Genomic DNA, 18,755 nt, shown 5'->3' on the forward strand with positions numbered 1-18,755 from the left:
ATAAAACTTTGTCTAATAAATAAAATAAAAAAATTTGTCTTTACTCACATTATTAGATATTTGTTTACATGCTCTTTGTTTTCATTTGCTCCATGGACATACATTTTTGTGACCAATGGAAGCATTGTCTCATTTAGATTTTATGTGTTTATTTACATTTATTTTTAATTAAAAAATTTTAATTGTTTACTTAAAACTTAAGTTTTTATATTCTTAACAATTGATATGTATATTATATGCAATTGCAATTATAATTAACTAAATACAATTTATATTGATTTGTAAAATTGTCTTAAATTCTCAATTTTTATCTAATTTACAATTTTTTTTATTGCATAAACAATAAATGTATAATACATATCTGTGTAGCACATTTATGTATGTAGAAATAGATATACATACATGAAGCCCGTTATTTTCGAACACACTGGAGGTAGTTAATTTGACCTGGTGCCCTATCTGTCAGAAGTCGAATCATTTGCATCTATTTGTGGATAGACGACTAAGCTCGATTTATACCACAATGATTACAAAAATAAATTTTTTTAATAATTTTATTTTTGTGATCAATAATAATGATAATTATATTCTTAAATTACATAATTTTTTTTTTAATTAGTCCAAAATGATTAGTAATTTCGAAAATATTATTTATTTTCATTAAGATTTTATAATGTAAAATATATATTTTTTTTCAATATTTTATTATCAATCAACATTTTTCGCATCAGATGAGTTTCTAAATTTTTATTCAATCAATAAATTGTTCGTAATTTACGATACATTCCTATATCGATATATCGAATTGCATAGTATTTAGGTTAGTCCTTAACGCCCCTGGGCGGCATTGTAGACAATTCACGATATAGGTCAATCGATAAAATGCTTTCTACCTTGTACAGTCGCGGAGCTATGTTCGATTCTTTCCTCTTGCATGACATGCCTCGTTACGATGACGCTACATTCCAATATTTCAAAATTTTTATCATTCAAAAAATATAAAAAGTTTGTTAAATATTTTATTCATTTTATTTATTTAATATGGATTAATGAAGTTTGTTTTTGTATTATTTTTGTATTATAATATAAAAAATTTTAATTTATATAAACATATATTATTATATAGATTCTTTTTATTAATATTTTTCAGCATTGAAAAAATTAGATATATTTATATAAAAATTTAATATTATATTAATTAATATTATAAAATAATTATAATAGTATAATTCTATTTTCATTGATTTATAAAAAATATTTTGAATTCTTAATTAATTAATAAAATTTTATCCAGCGTAAACTGTTAAATTTCATAATAATCATTATGTAAATTTTCATTTAATGTAAATTCTCAAAAATAAAATATGAATTCATGTTAAAAAATATTTATCTTTTAATATACGAAAGCAATAGTAGAAAAATTTAATGGATAAGAAAGAATTTCGATTATTATTAGCATAAATAGAAATTTTATGTATAATTATATATAATAACGATATATAAATTATATCATTTTTCTTTTAATGTATATATATTTTGATAATAGTATGTACTTTGCTCAAAATGTAATATTTAAAAAATTTTACGAACTACAATTCTCTCAACATTTAAATATCAGAAGACTTATTACAACAACATTAATGATTGATTTCCGATGATAATATTTTTTAAAAGATCTTATTTCTATGCTTATCGCTTCAACATGTTATTGTTCTTAGATTGGGTTAGCCACGTGGCTAAAGCGTGATCATTCTAACCTCACTTCTACTTTTATATATATTATCTTCATTTATAATTTTTTTTATTTATTTTTTTTTTTTTTGACTATTATATTATATTATATTCTCTATCATTTTTAAATCATATTGATGAAAATTAAAATTTTTATATATGTTATATATTTATATATTTATTAATATGGAAAAGAAAAGGACATTTGTTATATGATTATATGGAAAAGAAAAAGACAAAAAAAAAACAAGGGAGAAAGAGAAAGAAAGAATTAACACCGGAAATGACGTATTTTTCCCGATTGTATTTTCCAGGCCACGATTTTTTCATTTTGCTGATATATATATGCTATACTTTTAGATAGCCAATGCTTGAATAATAAATAATAAATAGATAATAACTCAATTTTTGGAATGTGATTGTATGATTTCAAATGTAAAGTTAAATATAATAAAATTTTTTATTTTTAGTTTTAATTATTAAATGAAAATAATATAAATAATATGACAATCAAATTTCAAAATACATTCAGTGACATTAATATTATTATTAAAAAAAAGATTATGAAAAAAAAGTTATTTAAAATATGATTTAAAAATAAACATACTTTTTCTTTTTAATTATTTATAATAATATGTTATATTATTTTGTAAAAATGTAATTGAAATGTTATATATAAATATATTATAAATAAACTATAATATAAGCGATCAATTATAATACATCAAAATTGAAATTCTAAACATTTTTTGAGATACAAACATTTAATTTATCATTTTTTTACTTAATACGATCCTGATGATGAAGTTCGGCCTCGCCCCCCTTTTAGTAATCAATGCATTCACGGGACTACAGATAGCAGCACTGCTCTGGCTTCTGTCCACATGTGCAAAGATGGCCGTTCGCGAGGCCGTCTTCTCGGTTTCTTTGCTCACGTTAGAGCCTTGTTGTCACTTCATTGTTCTTTCGTTGTAAAAATCCATTTATGCAAATAGGCATAATATATACTTGACGAAAAACGATAACCAGCTTCGTACCGATCTTCAACGGTGAGCGTCGAAGTATCCATATTTTTTTTATTCTTTTATCTTCTATATTCTTAACGTATTTTTTTATGATGAATTCGTAGCATGTGGTGAAAAATATTTTCCACATTTTTATAATATTATTGAAAATTTATGGAGTTTTTCGAAGACAGTAATTCTATTACATTAAATATTTTGATAATGCATGTAATCGATTGTACTATATCTCTAAGACAATGACGACGACGTGTCAAGCGATGTCATGCAATTCCACGCATAATCGCTTTCACGAGTAATTCGTTTAACGAGAGAATGGCGAGTACAATATAGCAAGATACTATCACGCATATACGAAATTAAATATATAATTAATTTTTCTTTTTCTTTTTTTTTTTTAATATCATGAAACCAGTATTTAATAGCTATAAGATAAACAATGATAATAAAGGAGATCTTGATATATATAACAATTGTAACAATTATTTGTAACAATTATTGATATAATTTTTTTTTTTTAATCATTGTTTGATGAATATGGAAAAAACTATTCCAGATATATTTAAAGTATAAAACTAAATAAATTATTTTCTTATTAATTATTTAGTATAGTATAAATAATTAAAGTATAAAACTAAATAAATTATTTTCTTATTTCCATATTTTATTTATAAATATAATAAGAGAGAATAATTATATATAAGAATATATTGAATTTATAAAATTTATTAAAAAAAATAAGTAACAATGCTTATTAATTTTATTAAATATGTTCTCGAAATTCAATATAATATAATTTTATTATATTATGATATACAATGATATAAAATATTGATTGATGAATTGTTAATTTATCGCTAGAATCAATTTCAATTTTTATATTGAACAAATAATATTTTTTTATATGCTTTTAATTAATTTCATTATAAAATTATGAATTGTTAAAGTAAATAATATAAATATATATGAATTTTAAAAATTATATATTATTGTGGAAAAATTTATAAATCTATATGTGAAAAAAATTTTATGATATGAATCGAAACAATAACGATAGAAAACACTTACACTATATTTTTATTAATATTGAAAATTCACTTATTCTTAATATCTAATTTTTTATAAATTTCAAATTAAGTATTGAGTGAATTTTTTTTCTTTGAATTTCAGGATCAGATTTTCATGTGTCTGGACAAAATTACGGCACCCAACCAGGGGGCCAGGTGGGCGGGGGAGGGGGTAGTGTAGGAGTACCTGGGGGCAGAGGACCTCCACCACTCGGCGGCTTACAATCTATTGGACAGTCAGCAGCAGGAATTCCACCAGGAGGTCCTGCTGGAGGACAAGCACCACCACAAACCCCGGCTCCCGGGGTACAGTCACAACCGCCGCAAGGTCCGGCTCCCACCACTACTCCCCCGGTACACACACCGTCACCTCAGGAAATGGGAAAACAGGCCCATTTACAACCTCAACCACAACCTCTTTCACAAGTATATGGGCCAACGCAAACAAGGCCAACGTCACAAGTAAATAGAAATAGTATCGTTTATATCAGTGATATAAATTCGTACGTTACGAATATTTTATGAATTTTATGCTATAAATAATATTATACTATAAATTTCATCAATTCTAAATCAATTATTAATATAAATCTTATTAATGATTAAAGAAATATTTATAAATTTTACTTATTATATTTTAATTGTCAATTTCAGGGTTACTATCAAGGACCTAGACCACAACAACCTCGAGGCATTAGTCACAGAGGGGGACAAGGAGGTACAGGTGCACAAGTTGTAGGAATGTCAGGAGTTGGTGGAGGTGGAGGCCAACCAACTGCGATTTATCACCCAGGTGGTTTGCCAGTTCAAACTGGAGCAATATATCCAGTTCCTAATCTTCATCCTGGCCCACATCAACAATCTTTATACGCAATGAACAATCAAATGCCCCTTCAGGTAGTAGTTAAGTACTGTTGATTTTATATATTTATCATCATATATCATTCATTTCATTTATATTAAAAAAATAATTTTTCTGAAAAATTTATTATATTTGATTATTATTTTTATAATAAATTTTAAATTTTATTTCTTTTTTATTTTAATCACATAAATATTTGTGTAAATCACCATATTCACCATTTTTATTAGTAATAACTGTAAATGTAATAAATATTTTTATTATTTTAGTTCGGTGGCCCTCCTCAAAGGCATCAAACGCATCAAAATCAGTCTTATTTCCCACCTTTTCAACATTCGGCTATTCTAACGCAAAATATGTTTGGATATGGTGCGCCTGCACCAACTCCTCAACCTTGTAAGTATGTAAAATTATAAAGATTAAAAATAAATGTAATCATTATTATTTTTCTTTATAGATTATTGGCCTACTGGTCAACCACCGAATACACCATTAATAAGTAGGGCAGGTGCAAGCGCTGTTACTGGTGGGGCACAACATGTTGCAGGCCCGCTGGCCGGTGCCCAAGGAGCCCCAGTAGTACCACAAGGTACACTTCAACAGCCCACACAACAAGCGCAACCTTTACCTCCAATGGGTATATCTCTTTCTCAGACTGGTAAGTTGTGTATAAAATATCTATTATATTTTAATATTGTTAATTATCATTATCTAGATTGTTAGATCTTTTTTTATGAAAAGTAAATTTTATAATTAAATTTTATAATCAAATCATGTATGTGATAAAGATTTTCTAAACAGATTTTTTAATAAGATTTTTTATGAAAATTATAATCTTATATAATTTTTTTTGACATTTAAAAAAATTATATTGAATTTAGAAAAATTCAATTTTATAGTTCAAAAATTATTTTATTAATGAATTAAACGTTTTCAATAAACTTGAATATGAATATGAATGAAATATGAATGATTTATGGTTAGTAAAATAAAATTTATTAAAGCAAAATATTTTAAGAAAGAAAAATATGAAGTAATGAAATATACTTGAAAGAAATATAGAAAATACAATTCATTTTATTTATAATTTAAGAATTCAAAGCAAAATAAAACTTAAATTTCTAGACTTAAATTTCTGGCTATTAAGTCATTATACCTGTTTAATCTTCTTGATACAAATGTTGATTTTACTTAACAGCTTATTCTTCTTCATACTATAATCGACCTTAGTATTTATATCTGTATTTTTGTCTATTATATATTTTCTCTGCGATGATCGATTGTCGTTGTCGATTGTCGACCGAAGAAATTAAAAGATTTACTAATGGACTCAGGTAGAAATATCGTGAGTTAAAATATAAGAACAGTTGTACTTTTCCATCAGTTGAAATACATTCGAGGAATAGAATAGTTGTACTTTTGGATCAGTTGAGATACATTCGAGAAATTGAACAATTGTACTTTTATATCAATTGAAATATATATTATTTTATTTTATTTAATTATTTTATTTAATCAATGGATATTATAAATAATGTATATAAAATGTATAATAAATATGTTACTGATTAAATAACTATATTTGAAAAATTTTATAAAATAGAAATGTGCATTATATATAATGTGTAATATATAATTATTACAAATATATGCGTAAATATTACAAATTATTAATAAATATTTATAATAAATATTTGTGTAATTAAGATGTTATAATTAATTAAATTATTTATTTTGTATATATTGTGTATATTGTGAATGATGTTTTTTTTTATTTGAAGATGTATATTCGGGTCATAACGGTGGTGCAGCGAATACGACAAATAGTACGACAAAATCTCGGAAACCAAGAGGACAAAATGCTATTACTGATATTGTAGATCCATCAACTGGTAAAAATATAAGCCATGAGATCTACAAAGACAATGAAACTATTCAAAGTGGTGAATCTAGTAATCGTGAAACACCTCAGCCACAAGTGAGTAATATTAGAATGTTAATACATTAACAATTGACTATAAGAGATAATTAAAAGAACAATGAATATAAAATTAAAATTATATTTCTTATATTAAATTTAATTTAAAAAACTAAATGAGATTTACAAATAAGAGATGTTCTCTTATAGTCCATTGTTTATATAATCTGTACCCAAAGCCATGATCATTAAAATATTTTTAATAATTTATATTTAAAAATTCTTATATGTAATGTATTTTTTGTATTAGTAGAAATAGTAGTAATATTAAATTAGAATTGGTGGAAATTTGAAGAAATTAATAAAACAAATTTTAATTGTAATTATTTTTAAATTGGGAATTATTTTTATCTGGACTATATATATATATATTATTATATAAATATATTACTTACATACAGTTTTATGATTCTGCTTATAGTATGCAAACCATGGCTGAGGGGTTACAGAGGTATAAAATATATTGAATGTTTATTATTTTATTTCTTTTAGTATATTTAGTTTTGTTTCTTGTCTTCTATGATTTAAGTTTGGAGCCAGTTTTTAGTTATCAAGCATAATCTTTATCCGATTGCTATGTATCATTGTCTATCACGCAGAATTGGTGATTGTTACAGAATAATGATGCTGAAGTGCAAGCCGACTTTGCAGCCCGGGTTGCAAAAACACTTGCGAAAGTCGTGACCGAAGAGTCTTCTGACTCAACGGTACCGACTTGTGTACCAAACACATCTACAACTCAAAATGTAACACAAAGTTTATCTAATTCTCAAACAAATTCTACTAATGATGTGAATAGTCAGTGTAACACAAGTTCAACAACGCAGAATATACCTAACGTAGCCACGATATGTAGTCAGTCGTTAGGTACCACTAGTAACGTATCTCAAATAGATTCCTGTATAATGAAAATGGAGTCTAAACAATTACAAATTCCTGCGAAGGAATTTCAACCTCGAAGTGAATCGAAAAGTGTGGTCATTGAAGAACCACCACTAACCATATCGCGTAACGTAAACAAGGATGATATTTCTGCGCAGTTACCCGTAACTGAAGTTGAAGTCAAGAACACGAGTGCCACACCTATTATAACACAGACGTCAATTCCCATTGTGACTATACCAAGTACGAATGTTCCGGAGGTCCCAAAACCGTCCACCACTGCCCCAAGTGTTAATCCTGTTCCTGCCAGAGATCCTTTTCCTAATTTATCCAATAAAAATTCATCGAGTTCACCACCTAGAAGAAAGTCCCAGACTCACACTCACAATCAACCTGTTGCTACTGCTGCTGTTTCTACCGGTGCAACTGAGTTACCGTCGAGTGCCAAAGAACAAAAAGAAAAAAAAGCGAGGGAAAAGAGTCTTAATTCTAGAGGCACTACTCCTACACCTACTCACAATCAAACTGACCATCATTTGAAAACCAATGGAGATGCGACTGGCGATAAACCGGAATCTGAACCTGTTCGAAGTGAACAACAGCAAAAATCATCTGATGGTAAGTTTTTGAAATATTATAATTTTCTATTCGTTTTATATGCTATTTTATTTCTTTTACATGTTAAAATTGTATAATTAATAATTATATCAGATATATAATTTAATAGTTATCAAAATAATATAATCAACATAATAATGCTCAAATATCATATTTAAAAATTATTTATGTTTTGATATTTGAGTAACATTATAAAAAAAACTTTTAAATTATAAATAGAAAAATTAAAATAAAAGTCAAAAAATTAATGCATGATGTAAATTTTATATCTATTTTTCTTAAATCTGTTTTTATGATAATATTATGATAGGTTAAAAAATTACTTTATTATTGTTGCTGAATTTTAAATATTTGTTTAAAAAAATAAAAATAACAAATTATTTGAAAAGAAAATTAAAAAAAAGATTTAAAGATATTGAAAAGATTATTTAAAAAAGTTTTAGTTAAAAACTTCTATGACTATATATTATAATTTTACTATTATTATTTTTATTTAAAAAATTATTAAATATTTATATTACATATTTTGTAGATATATCATTTTAAAATATTTGTCTTTAAATTTTTTTAAAGCCAAAAATATATATAATATAATTTTTTGATATTTATACATATTATATTTTAAAAATATTTTCAATATTTTGATTTATATATTTTCTTTATGTTAATATTTTTTCATTCTTTTGCATTTTATTAAAATTGTTATAAATTGTAATGGATATATGATATATATATTAATACATGATATACATTTGCTCATTTCATATATAAAATTAATTTATGTTTGAAAAAGAAAAAATTATTTGTTTATAATATTATGAATTATTTTACTTATCATATAATATACATTTTGCATTTATATATTGCAATTTTTTTTTTAAATGAAAATTTATAAGAATTATAGGTTAGAATTCTAACTTTTCTTCTCTCTTTTCACATATTATTAATTTAAACTTTATCTCCATGATATTTTCAATATTTATTATTGCATATAATTTTATATTTAAATACTTATAAACAATTAATTTAATTAATGTATTTTTATGCATATTTGATAATTTAAATAAGTTCTAAAATCACTAGAAATCATGATATATAACATATATATAATATGTTTATTCATAAGAATATATCTTTATTTAGGCATGTGTATATATGACATGTAAAAAGAAATGAATTTCTGCAATTATTCACATATAAATAAATTTTAATATTTTTAAATTCTTCTTTTTATATATTATAAAATATTTATAAATGAATTTACATAGTTATTTCATGTAAAATATTATTAATCAAAATTGAATATTTTTGCTATGACTTGTTTTAATTTTATCGTGAAAGTTTTATACTTTTTTTCATATAATATTTATTAAATTTTGAGCTTACATATAAATTTTATTTTAAATAGTTTATTTGGTTATAAAAAAATCAAGATATTGAATTTTTTTTAAAATAATGTGAAAAATAATATTTTTTTTATAAAATTTTTAAAATGACACGATCAAGTGCTATTTTTCTAATATTAAAAAATATTTAAATATTCAAACATTGAAGTAATCATGATTTTCGTAATTGATATAATTTTCATAGAATAAAAGTATTTTAAATATTTTAGAATAAAAATATTTTGTTTGTGTATCAATAATTAGTATAATTTAGATTTTTTAAAAATAGGAAAGAAAAAGAAGGCTAAATTAATATGTAATTATTTTTACAAAAACAAATTGGATAAAATATTTATTTGCATTTAGCACATTTTAATTTTGTAATATTGCATTATAAGTATTATATCTTAGGAAAAAATATGATTTAAATATTTCCAATAAAAGAACAGAGATATAAATATAATATTATTCATTACAGTAAAGTTGTTTCTTAATTAAATAAGAAACTAATTACTTTATTTTTTTCAATTAAATCATGTTATACATCTATAATTTTAATTGCTTATTTGAGGAAGTTTTCAAAATTGAAAAATATTAATAAAATAATAATAATAATATAATAATAATAATAATAATAATAATAATAATAATAATAATAATAATAATAATAATAATAATAATAATAATAAAATAATAATATAATAATAATAATAATAATAATAATAATAATAATAATAATAATAATAATATTATAATAATAATAATAATAATAATTTATTGCACGTTTTTAATGTTGAACGGATGTTCTTTCAATAATTGAAACGCAAAGCATAGAAGTATAGAACTCCGAAAGGAGCTTCGTGCCAAATGGTGACATCATCATGTGACGAAAAGGTGCGAAATGTGCCGAAGGTGCACGAACATTGACGATCTTATTGCTGGAGGGAGGTTCCCGACTTCTTTTCTCATCGAACAACGGAGTTCCTCCAGTAGCCAGCACGTGCTGTGCTAGCCGGGTGTATTTTTTTACTCCGTTTTTCCCATTTCCCTTTTCCTTTATAATTACTTTTTTAAACATTTGTATATTCGTAATTATATATAAGTATATACTTACATTCATACTATTTAAAAAGTTATTCATTTTCTAACTCTTATACATCACAACGTAACGAATACGCTTAATATATTGCGTTTTACTGCATCCCGTTCCTATAAGGCTTCTTTTTTGTGTTATAATATCTGGTAGAATTTGTACATATAATTTCTTATTTAATTATAACGAGCGCCCTTTACACGCATCGTTTTTCTTTTTCTTATAAAATATATATTCTATTTTTAACTTCGAAGTCTTACGTACCGGCTTTAAAGGATAAAAGTTTTATTGCATTTTTTACTTTTTTATTTTAAATTATTGTTACTGTGACAAAGTGATCAAGCGGATGCAACGGCGACGGCAGAGAACTATCTTGATTCAAAATGTATGTATAAATTATTTTGTTACTTTGAAGCGATCTTCAATAGCTATAGACGCAATGTATCTGCTTTCTGCAACGTGGTTCCGACATTTTGTTACTCACGAACATTTCTCAAATGTAAGATTAGTTATAATACTAATACTCATCTAATCATTGAACTATATATTTATAATTAGTTAACATTTTTCTTTATCCAAACTTATTATATTATTTTTTAACCAAGAGTAAATGTTAAATTATAAAATTTATTTTAAAGATTAAACTATAACTGTGTTCAAATATGGCTGCTTTTGACCTCACTAAGTGTATATTGAATATTATATGTTTGGTTTTGATAAAAATAGCATTTAATAAGATTAAACATTAAGGTATTAAAAAAAAAAAATATATATATTTAAAAAAAAGATATTCAATTATTTTAAAACAAGCATTTTTGATTAAAACTTACAGTTAAATTTCATCTATATTTTAAACACGTGTTCCAAATTAATATAATGCTTAAATATTTTATTTTTTATCAGATATTTATAAAGTTTGTAAGTTTATAGCTTATAAGTTTTTTATTTCATTAATTATTTTTATGAGATATAAATATTATCATAATTTTATGTTTTTATATATCAATCTGTAGCCATTTTGTGAATGGTCCCAAAAGATAGCTACTCCATATTTGATCATTAGTTCTATATGTGATAATTGAAATCATTAGATCAAGAATTTGATATTGAATTTATTCACTTCTTTCTGTTTTAATATTTTTTTATTATATTATATTTTATCAATTTAGTTATGAATCGTTAATATTTTTTTTTATAAACAGAATTGCAAAAATTCTATTATCTATTAAATTAAGAATTAAGAATATTCTATTAAATTAAGAAACATATTTGATTGTCTAAAAATACTATAGGTATATCACTATTTTTTTTTCATTATAATTTCATTTTCCTAAATTTTTATAATTTTCGAAATTAAATAATATTGAACAAAATTAAAATGAGAAGATATTAATTTGATAAAAAATCTAATTCATCGAAAGTTTTATTATTTATTCTAACTTGAAAAATTATTTCATGATTCAAAATGGGATACAATCGATTTTTTTGATACTATAGTAAACAATTTATTATTTGATCATTAAAAACGCATGAGGTCACGGCCACGCATGTATGGCGAGCTCCGTGCATGGTTTGAAGGTCTCTTAACGCCATTTCACAAGAGCACGCGTCGTGCGTGTGCAAAAAATATCTTAAGACTTTCGGCGTCAGTGGTAACCTTGAGCGTTCACCAATCGGGTGAAAGGTTCTTACTGGTTAGAAAAATGATCGAATGGACTGCATATATTTTCTATAAGATAAAGTCCGATAAATTAAAATAATGTGATATTATATATAATTTCATGAACAAATCCAATAGTAAACTTATAAACTAAAAAGTTTCTTTAATTTTATTAATATTAATTTTATTAATATTGCTTTTTATATAATAAATTGTTTTTTATATATCGAAACTATAAATTGTATAATTATTTTAGCATAAGTTTGTACAAATCAAACTATTACAATTTTGAAAAAATCTATTCATCATTAATTTGCTTTTATACTTCTTCGTCTTACTGACAGTTTTAATTTTAGTAGTATATATCCTAGTATATATAATAATATAGCAAACCATATGTTATAGTCAATTTTATTATCATTTTGTCTATGTCTCTTATATTTGAATATGTCAAATTTATGATAGATTTAAAAAAAAAACGATGAAACGGAAAAAATATTATGTATATCTTCAATAATCATTTGGTATTCTTTTTAGATATTGTTACCTCGACCTGCTTTTGTAAAATGTTACTCAAGCTACTTTCATGCATCAAATTAACACTACTTTATAGTAAATTACTTTAAAGTTGCTGATAGAAAATAATATATAAGAATATAATTTTTACAATTGTTTGAAAGTAACAAGATAAATATTATTTTAGTTGATTATTCAGATATTAAAATGTACAGAAAATAAGTAATGGTACAATCAAAATGGAAGTATTATATGCAAAATTTTTTTTCATTTAATATTTTATTTTCAAAAATCAAATTTGAAATCTTATTTATAAGAAAATATTTAATTAAATTTAATTTCAATTGCATAGAAATAAAAAATTAACAAGAAATTAATCTATATAGAAAAGTAATTAAAAAAATTTTTTTCATTTTAGAGTTTATTTTTGAGAAGATTGAATTTAAAAAATTTATCGAATATGCGAATGTATAAATAATTTTTCGCTACACATATTCAAACTCAATTTTCTCTTAAACAAAATCTTAAACAAAAGATTTTATTATATTTTGTGTAATTTTGTACATTTTTTATTCATTTTCGAATATCTAATCTTTGCTAATTATCTATTCATATAATCAGAAAAAATAAGTATAAATATCGTTTTTAATTCGATTTATATTTCGTGAATATTTGAAATGAAAAAATTTTATTTTCATTTTTAATTTATATTTGTAAAATCCTTCCTGGTTGTAACATCACATGGTATTTTGTACATATAATTTAATTTGACATACATTTTTATTTTACATAATATATATATGAATTTTATTTTATTTATTATTTAAGTTATTATTACTCGTATAAAGTAGAAATTTAAGAAAAGAATAGTAAATTTTACTTATTATATTTTTCAATATATAAAATATTGATAATAATTTATTATTTAAAAAAATTTTTGTTATTATTATATATTAAAATTTATTTGCTGAGTTATTTCGATGTATAATTTATATTTATTTTTCTGCTGTCACGTTTCATCTTAAAATTTTTAATTTCGTATTTTAGTATATATATATCTATGTACAATTATAAAATTACGAGTTCTTTTTATAATATAATTAATTCAATAGAAGATTTCAGACATTTTTCTGTCAATACGGCTAAAGAAGTTTGCATATTAAGTTAGGTTATCAAAAAAGTTACTAGTGCGCTTGCTCCGGCGCGCAACCGGCGAACAGAACTAATTTAAGAAATCCTGTGTCGTGCCTGTCGGTTTGCACCAGTTCACAGGTTAAAATAGATGCGTGAAAGTCGTGTAAGAAGAGCTTCTAAGAGAAGTTTCAAAGTGTTACCACAATTTTCAAGTGAATTGAAAAATCTTTATACGACAATTTTTTTTTTATTTAAAATTATTAGAATTTGTTCTTTTTTTGTCAGTTTTAACGAGAATTCTGTTCTTATTGCTCTATATAATCTTGACTTTCTCCTGTGCTCTCTTCCCTTGTAAGAAGAAAAAAAGTTTGAAATGCATATTTCACGGTTGCTCATTCTTACGCATGTGAACATGGATCCATCTACCCCGGTTTTGGCAAGCTTTTGGCAGATTTATAAATAAATACTGATTCAGTGCAGCAGCAGCAGCAGCACATAAGCCGTTGAAACTCGAGCCGCAAGAGTTTTATATTGCAAGAATGTGATTTGTAATATGTGATATGCTACTGATATGGAAAGAACAGGCACTGTGGCTTAACATGTGTAAATAACAGTGCGTGTATGATTATCGATAATCGTGAAAATGAGTGATTGCAAAGTTAACGGTAACGCTCGTGTCAGCAGTAGTTCCCGATCAAGAAGTCGTAACCGTCGGGGGTCCAGAGACCATGGTATATATGCTATTGTATATTCGTTGAAAACGTCAAATCGTAGTAGTATCATATGTTAAAGAAAACAATATATTTTATATATATATATATATATATATATATATATTATATATCATTAAATTAATGGATTACTTATTAAATTAAATTTTTAATAGAAGATTAATATATGTTCTAACATGATTTGAAATTAATAATATAGTCATTGTTTTTTATCTTTGAAATCATTAAAAAAATTTATAATCTTAGATTTATTTTAAGATTGGTTAATTTCAAAAAAAATATTTTAAATATTTATACATAAAACAAATATAAATTATCAATTTATCATATTTCTGTTATTAAAATATTAATTTAAGAATTATAGTGTTTTCGAATATATCTAAAACTTGTTGAAGTGAATTTTTTTACAATAGTATTTTTATAAAAAGATTGAATCTTTTTTTTCTTTTTCTTTTTTTTTATAATCGCAAAACAATATGTATTAATATATTTTTTTAATTTTTATGAATTTAAGATATATATAATTTTATGAATAACTTAATAAAAAAGTGAAAAGTCATACTACGAAGTGTACTGTGATCTGGGACTATAATTATCCTTGGCTTGTAGCCGAAATACTCACTTTTCTTTACAGCATCTCTCAGTACTGATATCAACGTAATAATACATTTGTATTGGCCATTTATGATTTTCGAATTCAGCGAACAAATATATATATTTTTTATATCTCCTATAATTTTTTGTATAAACTATAATTGAATGTTATTTGTTATAAGTTATAATTTGTTACGTCTATTATTTTAATATTTATATTAATTTTAATTATTATATTTTTATATTATTATATTTTATGATGTCTTTATTTAATAGGTAAAGCCATGCAGAAACAGAAAAATAAAAATAAGCTTAAGCCCCGAGAACTTAATCGAAAAGGAGCAGAAAAAGAAGGTACAGATATGGATGCTTTCGTAAACACTGTACCTCCGGTGCAATCTGAAATGAAACGAGATCCTTTAACACCAAAGGATAGCAATAAAGAAACAAATCGCGAGATTACGAAAGATAATAAGGAAAAAGATAATTATGAGCCGAAAAAAGAGAAGGAAGTTATTTCCGTTAATACAAAGACGGAGAAACAAGCTGCTTCCGTGACATCAGAAATCTCAAAAGAAAGTGTTCTCATACAAGCACCTGTTATAGAAAAACTGCCAAGTAAAGAAACTATAAAGGAATCTTCTCCTAAAATAGAGGATAATAACAAAACGAATGTATGTAATATGCAAACAAAATCAGTTCCTAATGATGTTGTTGATCATGTGAAAATTAAAGAAGAATCTGATGTGGAAGCAATAGTAGCACAAAAAAATGAAGAGAATTCAAAAGTTTCCGCAATTCGAACATCTAATGAAGACAAATCACAAATATCTTCTGTTATTGAGAAGTCGGCTGAGAATGAATCTTTAGTTCAAACTGAGATCACACCAATTACAAATCAGATACAATTAAAATATAAATATAAGGAAGATCAATGGAGTCCTATCAATAAAAATGGTAAAAAGGTTTATGATCGTGAGTTTTTAATGAAACTTCAAGATGATCCCAACAGTAAAATTAAACCATCTAATTTACCAGATTTAGATGTTGTTTTAAAGGATAGTTCAAAGGTATTACGTGAAAATGATTATTTCTAATTATTATCATTTTAATGCATTTAATGAATAATAATTTAATGAATAATAATTTCTTGTAGGCAAGAACTACTCTTGATCTTAGGCCATTTAAAGATACAAATATGAATAGACATGATGTTTTATTTCCAGGATTCATAAAATCCACTTTAAATACACGAGTGGTAAGTTAAAAAAGTTGAAAATTGCAAATTACATCAATATTGAAATAATTAAAGAGTGATGTACTAAAAATGAAAGTAGTGGACTGAAATTTGTTGATAGAAAAATTTTTTCTGATATTTAAATATTATTTTATATTAAATTCTTTGTATGTATTTGTATTTTAATATAACATATTTATTTCTATTTAGCCACCTCCTAATCGTAAAAGCCATCCAGGAAAATCATCAAAACCAACAAAACCAAATGTTATTCATGTCTCATTATCTCTTAGAGAAGATGTAAAATTAAGAGAAACTGAAAATGCATGGAGACCGACAAGATTAAAAACATTAAATCTTAGTGAAGAAGAAGCAAAAACAGAAGCTCTTTTCAAGAGAGTTAGAAGTGTGTTAAATAAACTTACACCTCAAAAATTTAATACTTTAGTTGATCAAGTACGCGCATTAACTGTGGATACCCCAGAACGACTACAAGGTGTAATTAATTTAGTCTTTGAAAAGGTAAATTTATTTACTATAACAACCAATTGATTATTTATTAATTATGTACAATTTAATATATACACAATTTATATAATTTTTAGGCTGTTGATGAACCAAGTTTTTCTGTAGCATATGCACTTATGTGTAAAGAACTTGCTGTTATGGAAGTTTCAGGCTCAGATAAAAATTCAGATAAACAAGAATGTTCGTATACTTTTAAAAAACTTATTATTAATCGTTGTCAAAAGGAATTTGAAAGAAATCCAGTAAATGAAGTTGCAAGAGCTAATAAGCTTAAAGAAATAGAGGAATGTACTGATCCTGTAAGTCTAATATATTTTTTTATATAACATATTCCTTGATTTATATTAAGTGTATATTTTCATTATATTTTCATTATTAATAAAATTTATTATGTTTAAAATTAGGAAAAGAAAAAGGATTTGCAATTAGCACTTGAAGAAGAAGAACGAAGAACACGCATAAAATCAGTAGGAAATATTCGGTAAATAATATAAGTATAAATACATAAAACATATTTTTAAAAAATACTACATAAAATATTAATTTTTATGTAATCTAATTTTATAATTATTAGTTTATATTAATTAAATATATAAGTTATAATTAAGAATTATTATAATCTAATAATTTCTTTGCTGCTTCTACATTTATTTTTCAATTAATTTTTTTAATTAATTTTTTCGTTAAATTTTTTATTAGGTAATATATATATTATTATTCTTTTATTACATTGTTAACTTCGTTATTCTTTTATTTTTTACTTTGTAGATTTATTGGAGAATTGTATAAGCAAGGAATGTTAACAACTAAAATCATGCATCGTTGTATAAAAGAGTTATTAATTCAGAGCGATGAAGATAGTCTGGAATGTTTGTGCAAATTATTAACAACAGTTGGAAAAGACTTAGAATCAAAAGTATCTCCAGAAGTAAGTTTATTTTATTTTATAATTAATAGCAAATATTTAATCCTCTCTCTCCCAAATATTTATTACTTTTTTTATTTTATTAGGAAATGCAAGATTATTTTAATAAAATGCAAGATATTGTTGCACGACGGGGACATGGGAAAATTAGCTCTCGAATTCGTTTTATGTTGCAAGATGTCATAGATTTAAGAGCAAATAACTGGATTCCAAGGAGAGATGATAGTAATCCTAAAACAATAGATCAAATTTTAAAAGAAGCTGATTCTGAAAGATTAGATAGCCAATTAAGTAATACTCCTTTAAATACACCTCGGAAGGATGAACGTACTAGTGATAGAAAAAGAAATCGTAAGTATTTAATCAGTACAATATAAAAATTAATGTAAATAATAAAAGTACAATAAAAATATTATAAATACAAAAATATGAATTAAAATGTCTTACAAATGTTTTATAAACAAAAATTTTTCTTAATTTAACAACATGATGATTTTACACATTTTTTGCCAGACTAGAGTTTCTGATACGAATGATTGTATTGTGTATTCTGACAATTTATATTTAATTTTTTATATATAATTATAATATTAATTAAATATAGTGATTTTAATTTTACATATTATTATTTTTTATAAATAATTAGTGAAACAATTTTGATTTATATTTAGGTGGTGTTGGTCCAACTGATGATGGTGGTTGGAGTCAACCTGTTGTAAGAACAAGACCGCAATATTCTGTTGAAACAGCTAAACTTAAAAATAAACCTGTAAATTTTTATATTATTAACAT

General features: G+C 24.0%; 1 protein-coding gene across 15 annotated transcripts in view; it reads left to right on the forward strand.

Moving 5' to 3' along the window:
* LOC107999670 (eukaryotic translation initiation factor 4 gamma 3) overlaps positions 1-18,755 on the forward strand; it is a 41,053-nt gene that overhangs the window by 16,556 nt on the left and 5,742 nt on the right. For 9 of the 15 annotated variants that reach the window (XM_017059644.3, XM_017059646.3, XM_062076744.1 and 6 more), the window contains 14 exons: positions 3,924-4,282; positions 4,475-4,723; positions 4,952-5,078; positions 5,140-5,340; positions 6,464-6,660; positions 7,278-8,160; positions 15,550-16,343; positions 16,430-16,531; positions 16,721-17,032; positions 17,116-17,337; positions 17,443-17,519; positions 17,807-17,966; positions 18,050-18,314; positions 18,635-18,732. In XM_017059644.3, coding sequence (XP_016915133.2) covers positions 3,924-4,282; positions 4,475-4,723; positions 4,952-5,078; positions 5,140-5,340; positions 6,464-6,660; positions 7,278-8,160; positions 15,550-16,343; positions 16,430-16,531; positions 16,721-17,032; positions 17,116-17,337; positions 17,443-17,519; positions 17,807-17,966; positions 18,050-18,314; positions 18,635-18,732 — 4,046 coding nt within the window. The remainder of the gene's footprint in view (positions 1-3,923; positions 4,283-4,474; positions 4,724-4,951; positions 5,079-5,139; positions 5,341-6,463; positions 6,661-7,277; positions 8,161-15,549; positions 16,344-16,429; positions 16,532-16,720; positions 17,033-17,115; positions 17,338-17,442; positions 17,520-17,806; positions 17,967-18,049; positions 18,315-18,634; positions 18,733-18,755) is intronic. The other 6 variants (XM_017059645.2, XM_062076747.1, XM_062076749.1 and 3 more) reach the window with 1 other exon arrangement.

Source organism: Apis cerana, linkage group LG6 (genome assembly GCF_029169275.1).
Source record: "Apis cerana isolate GH-2021 linkage group LG6, AcerK_1.0, whole genome shotgun sequence".
NCBI classification, from domain to species: Eukaryota; Metazoa; Arthropoda; class Insecta; order Hymenoptera; family Apidae; genus Apis; species Apis cerana.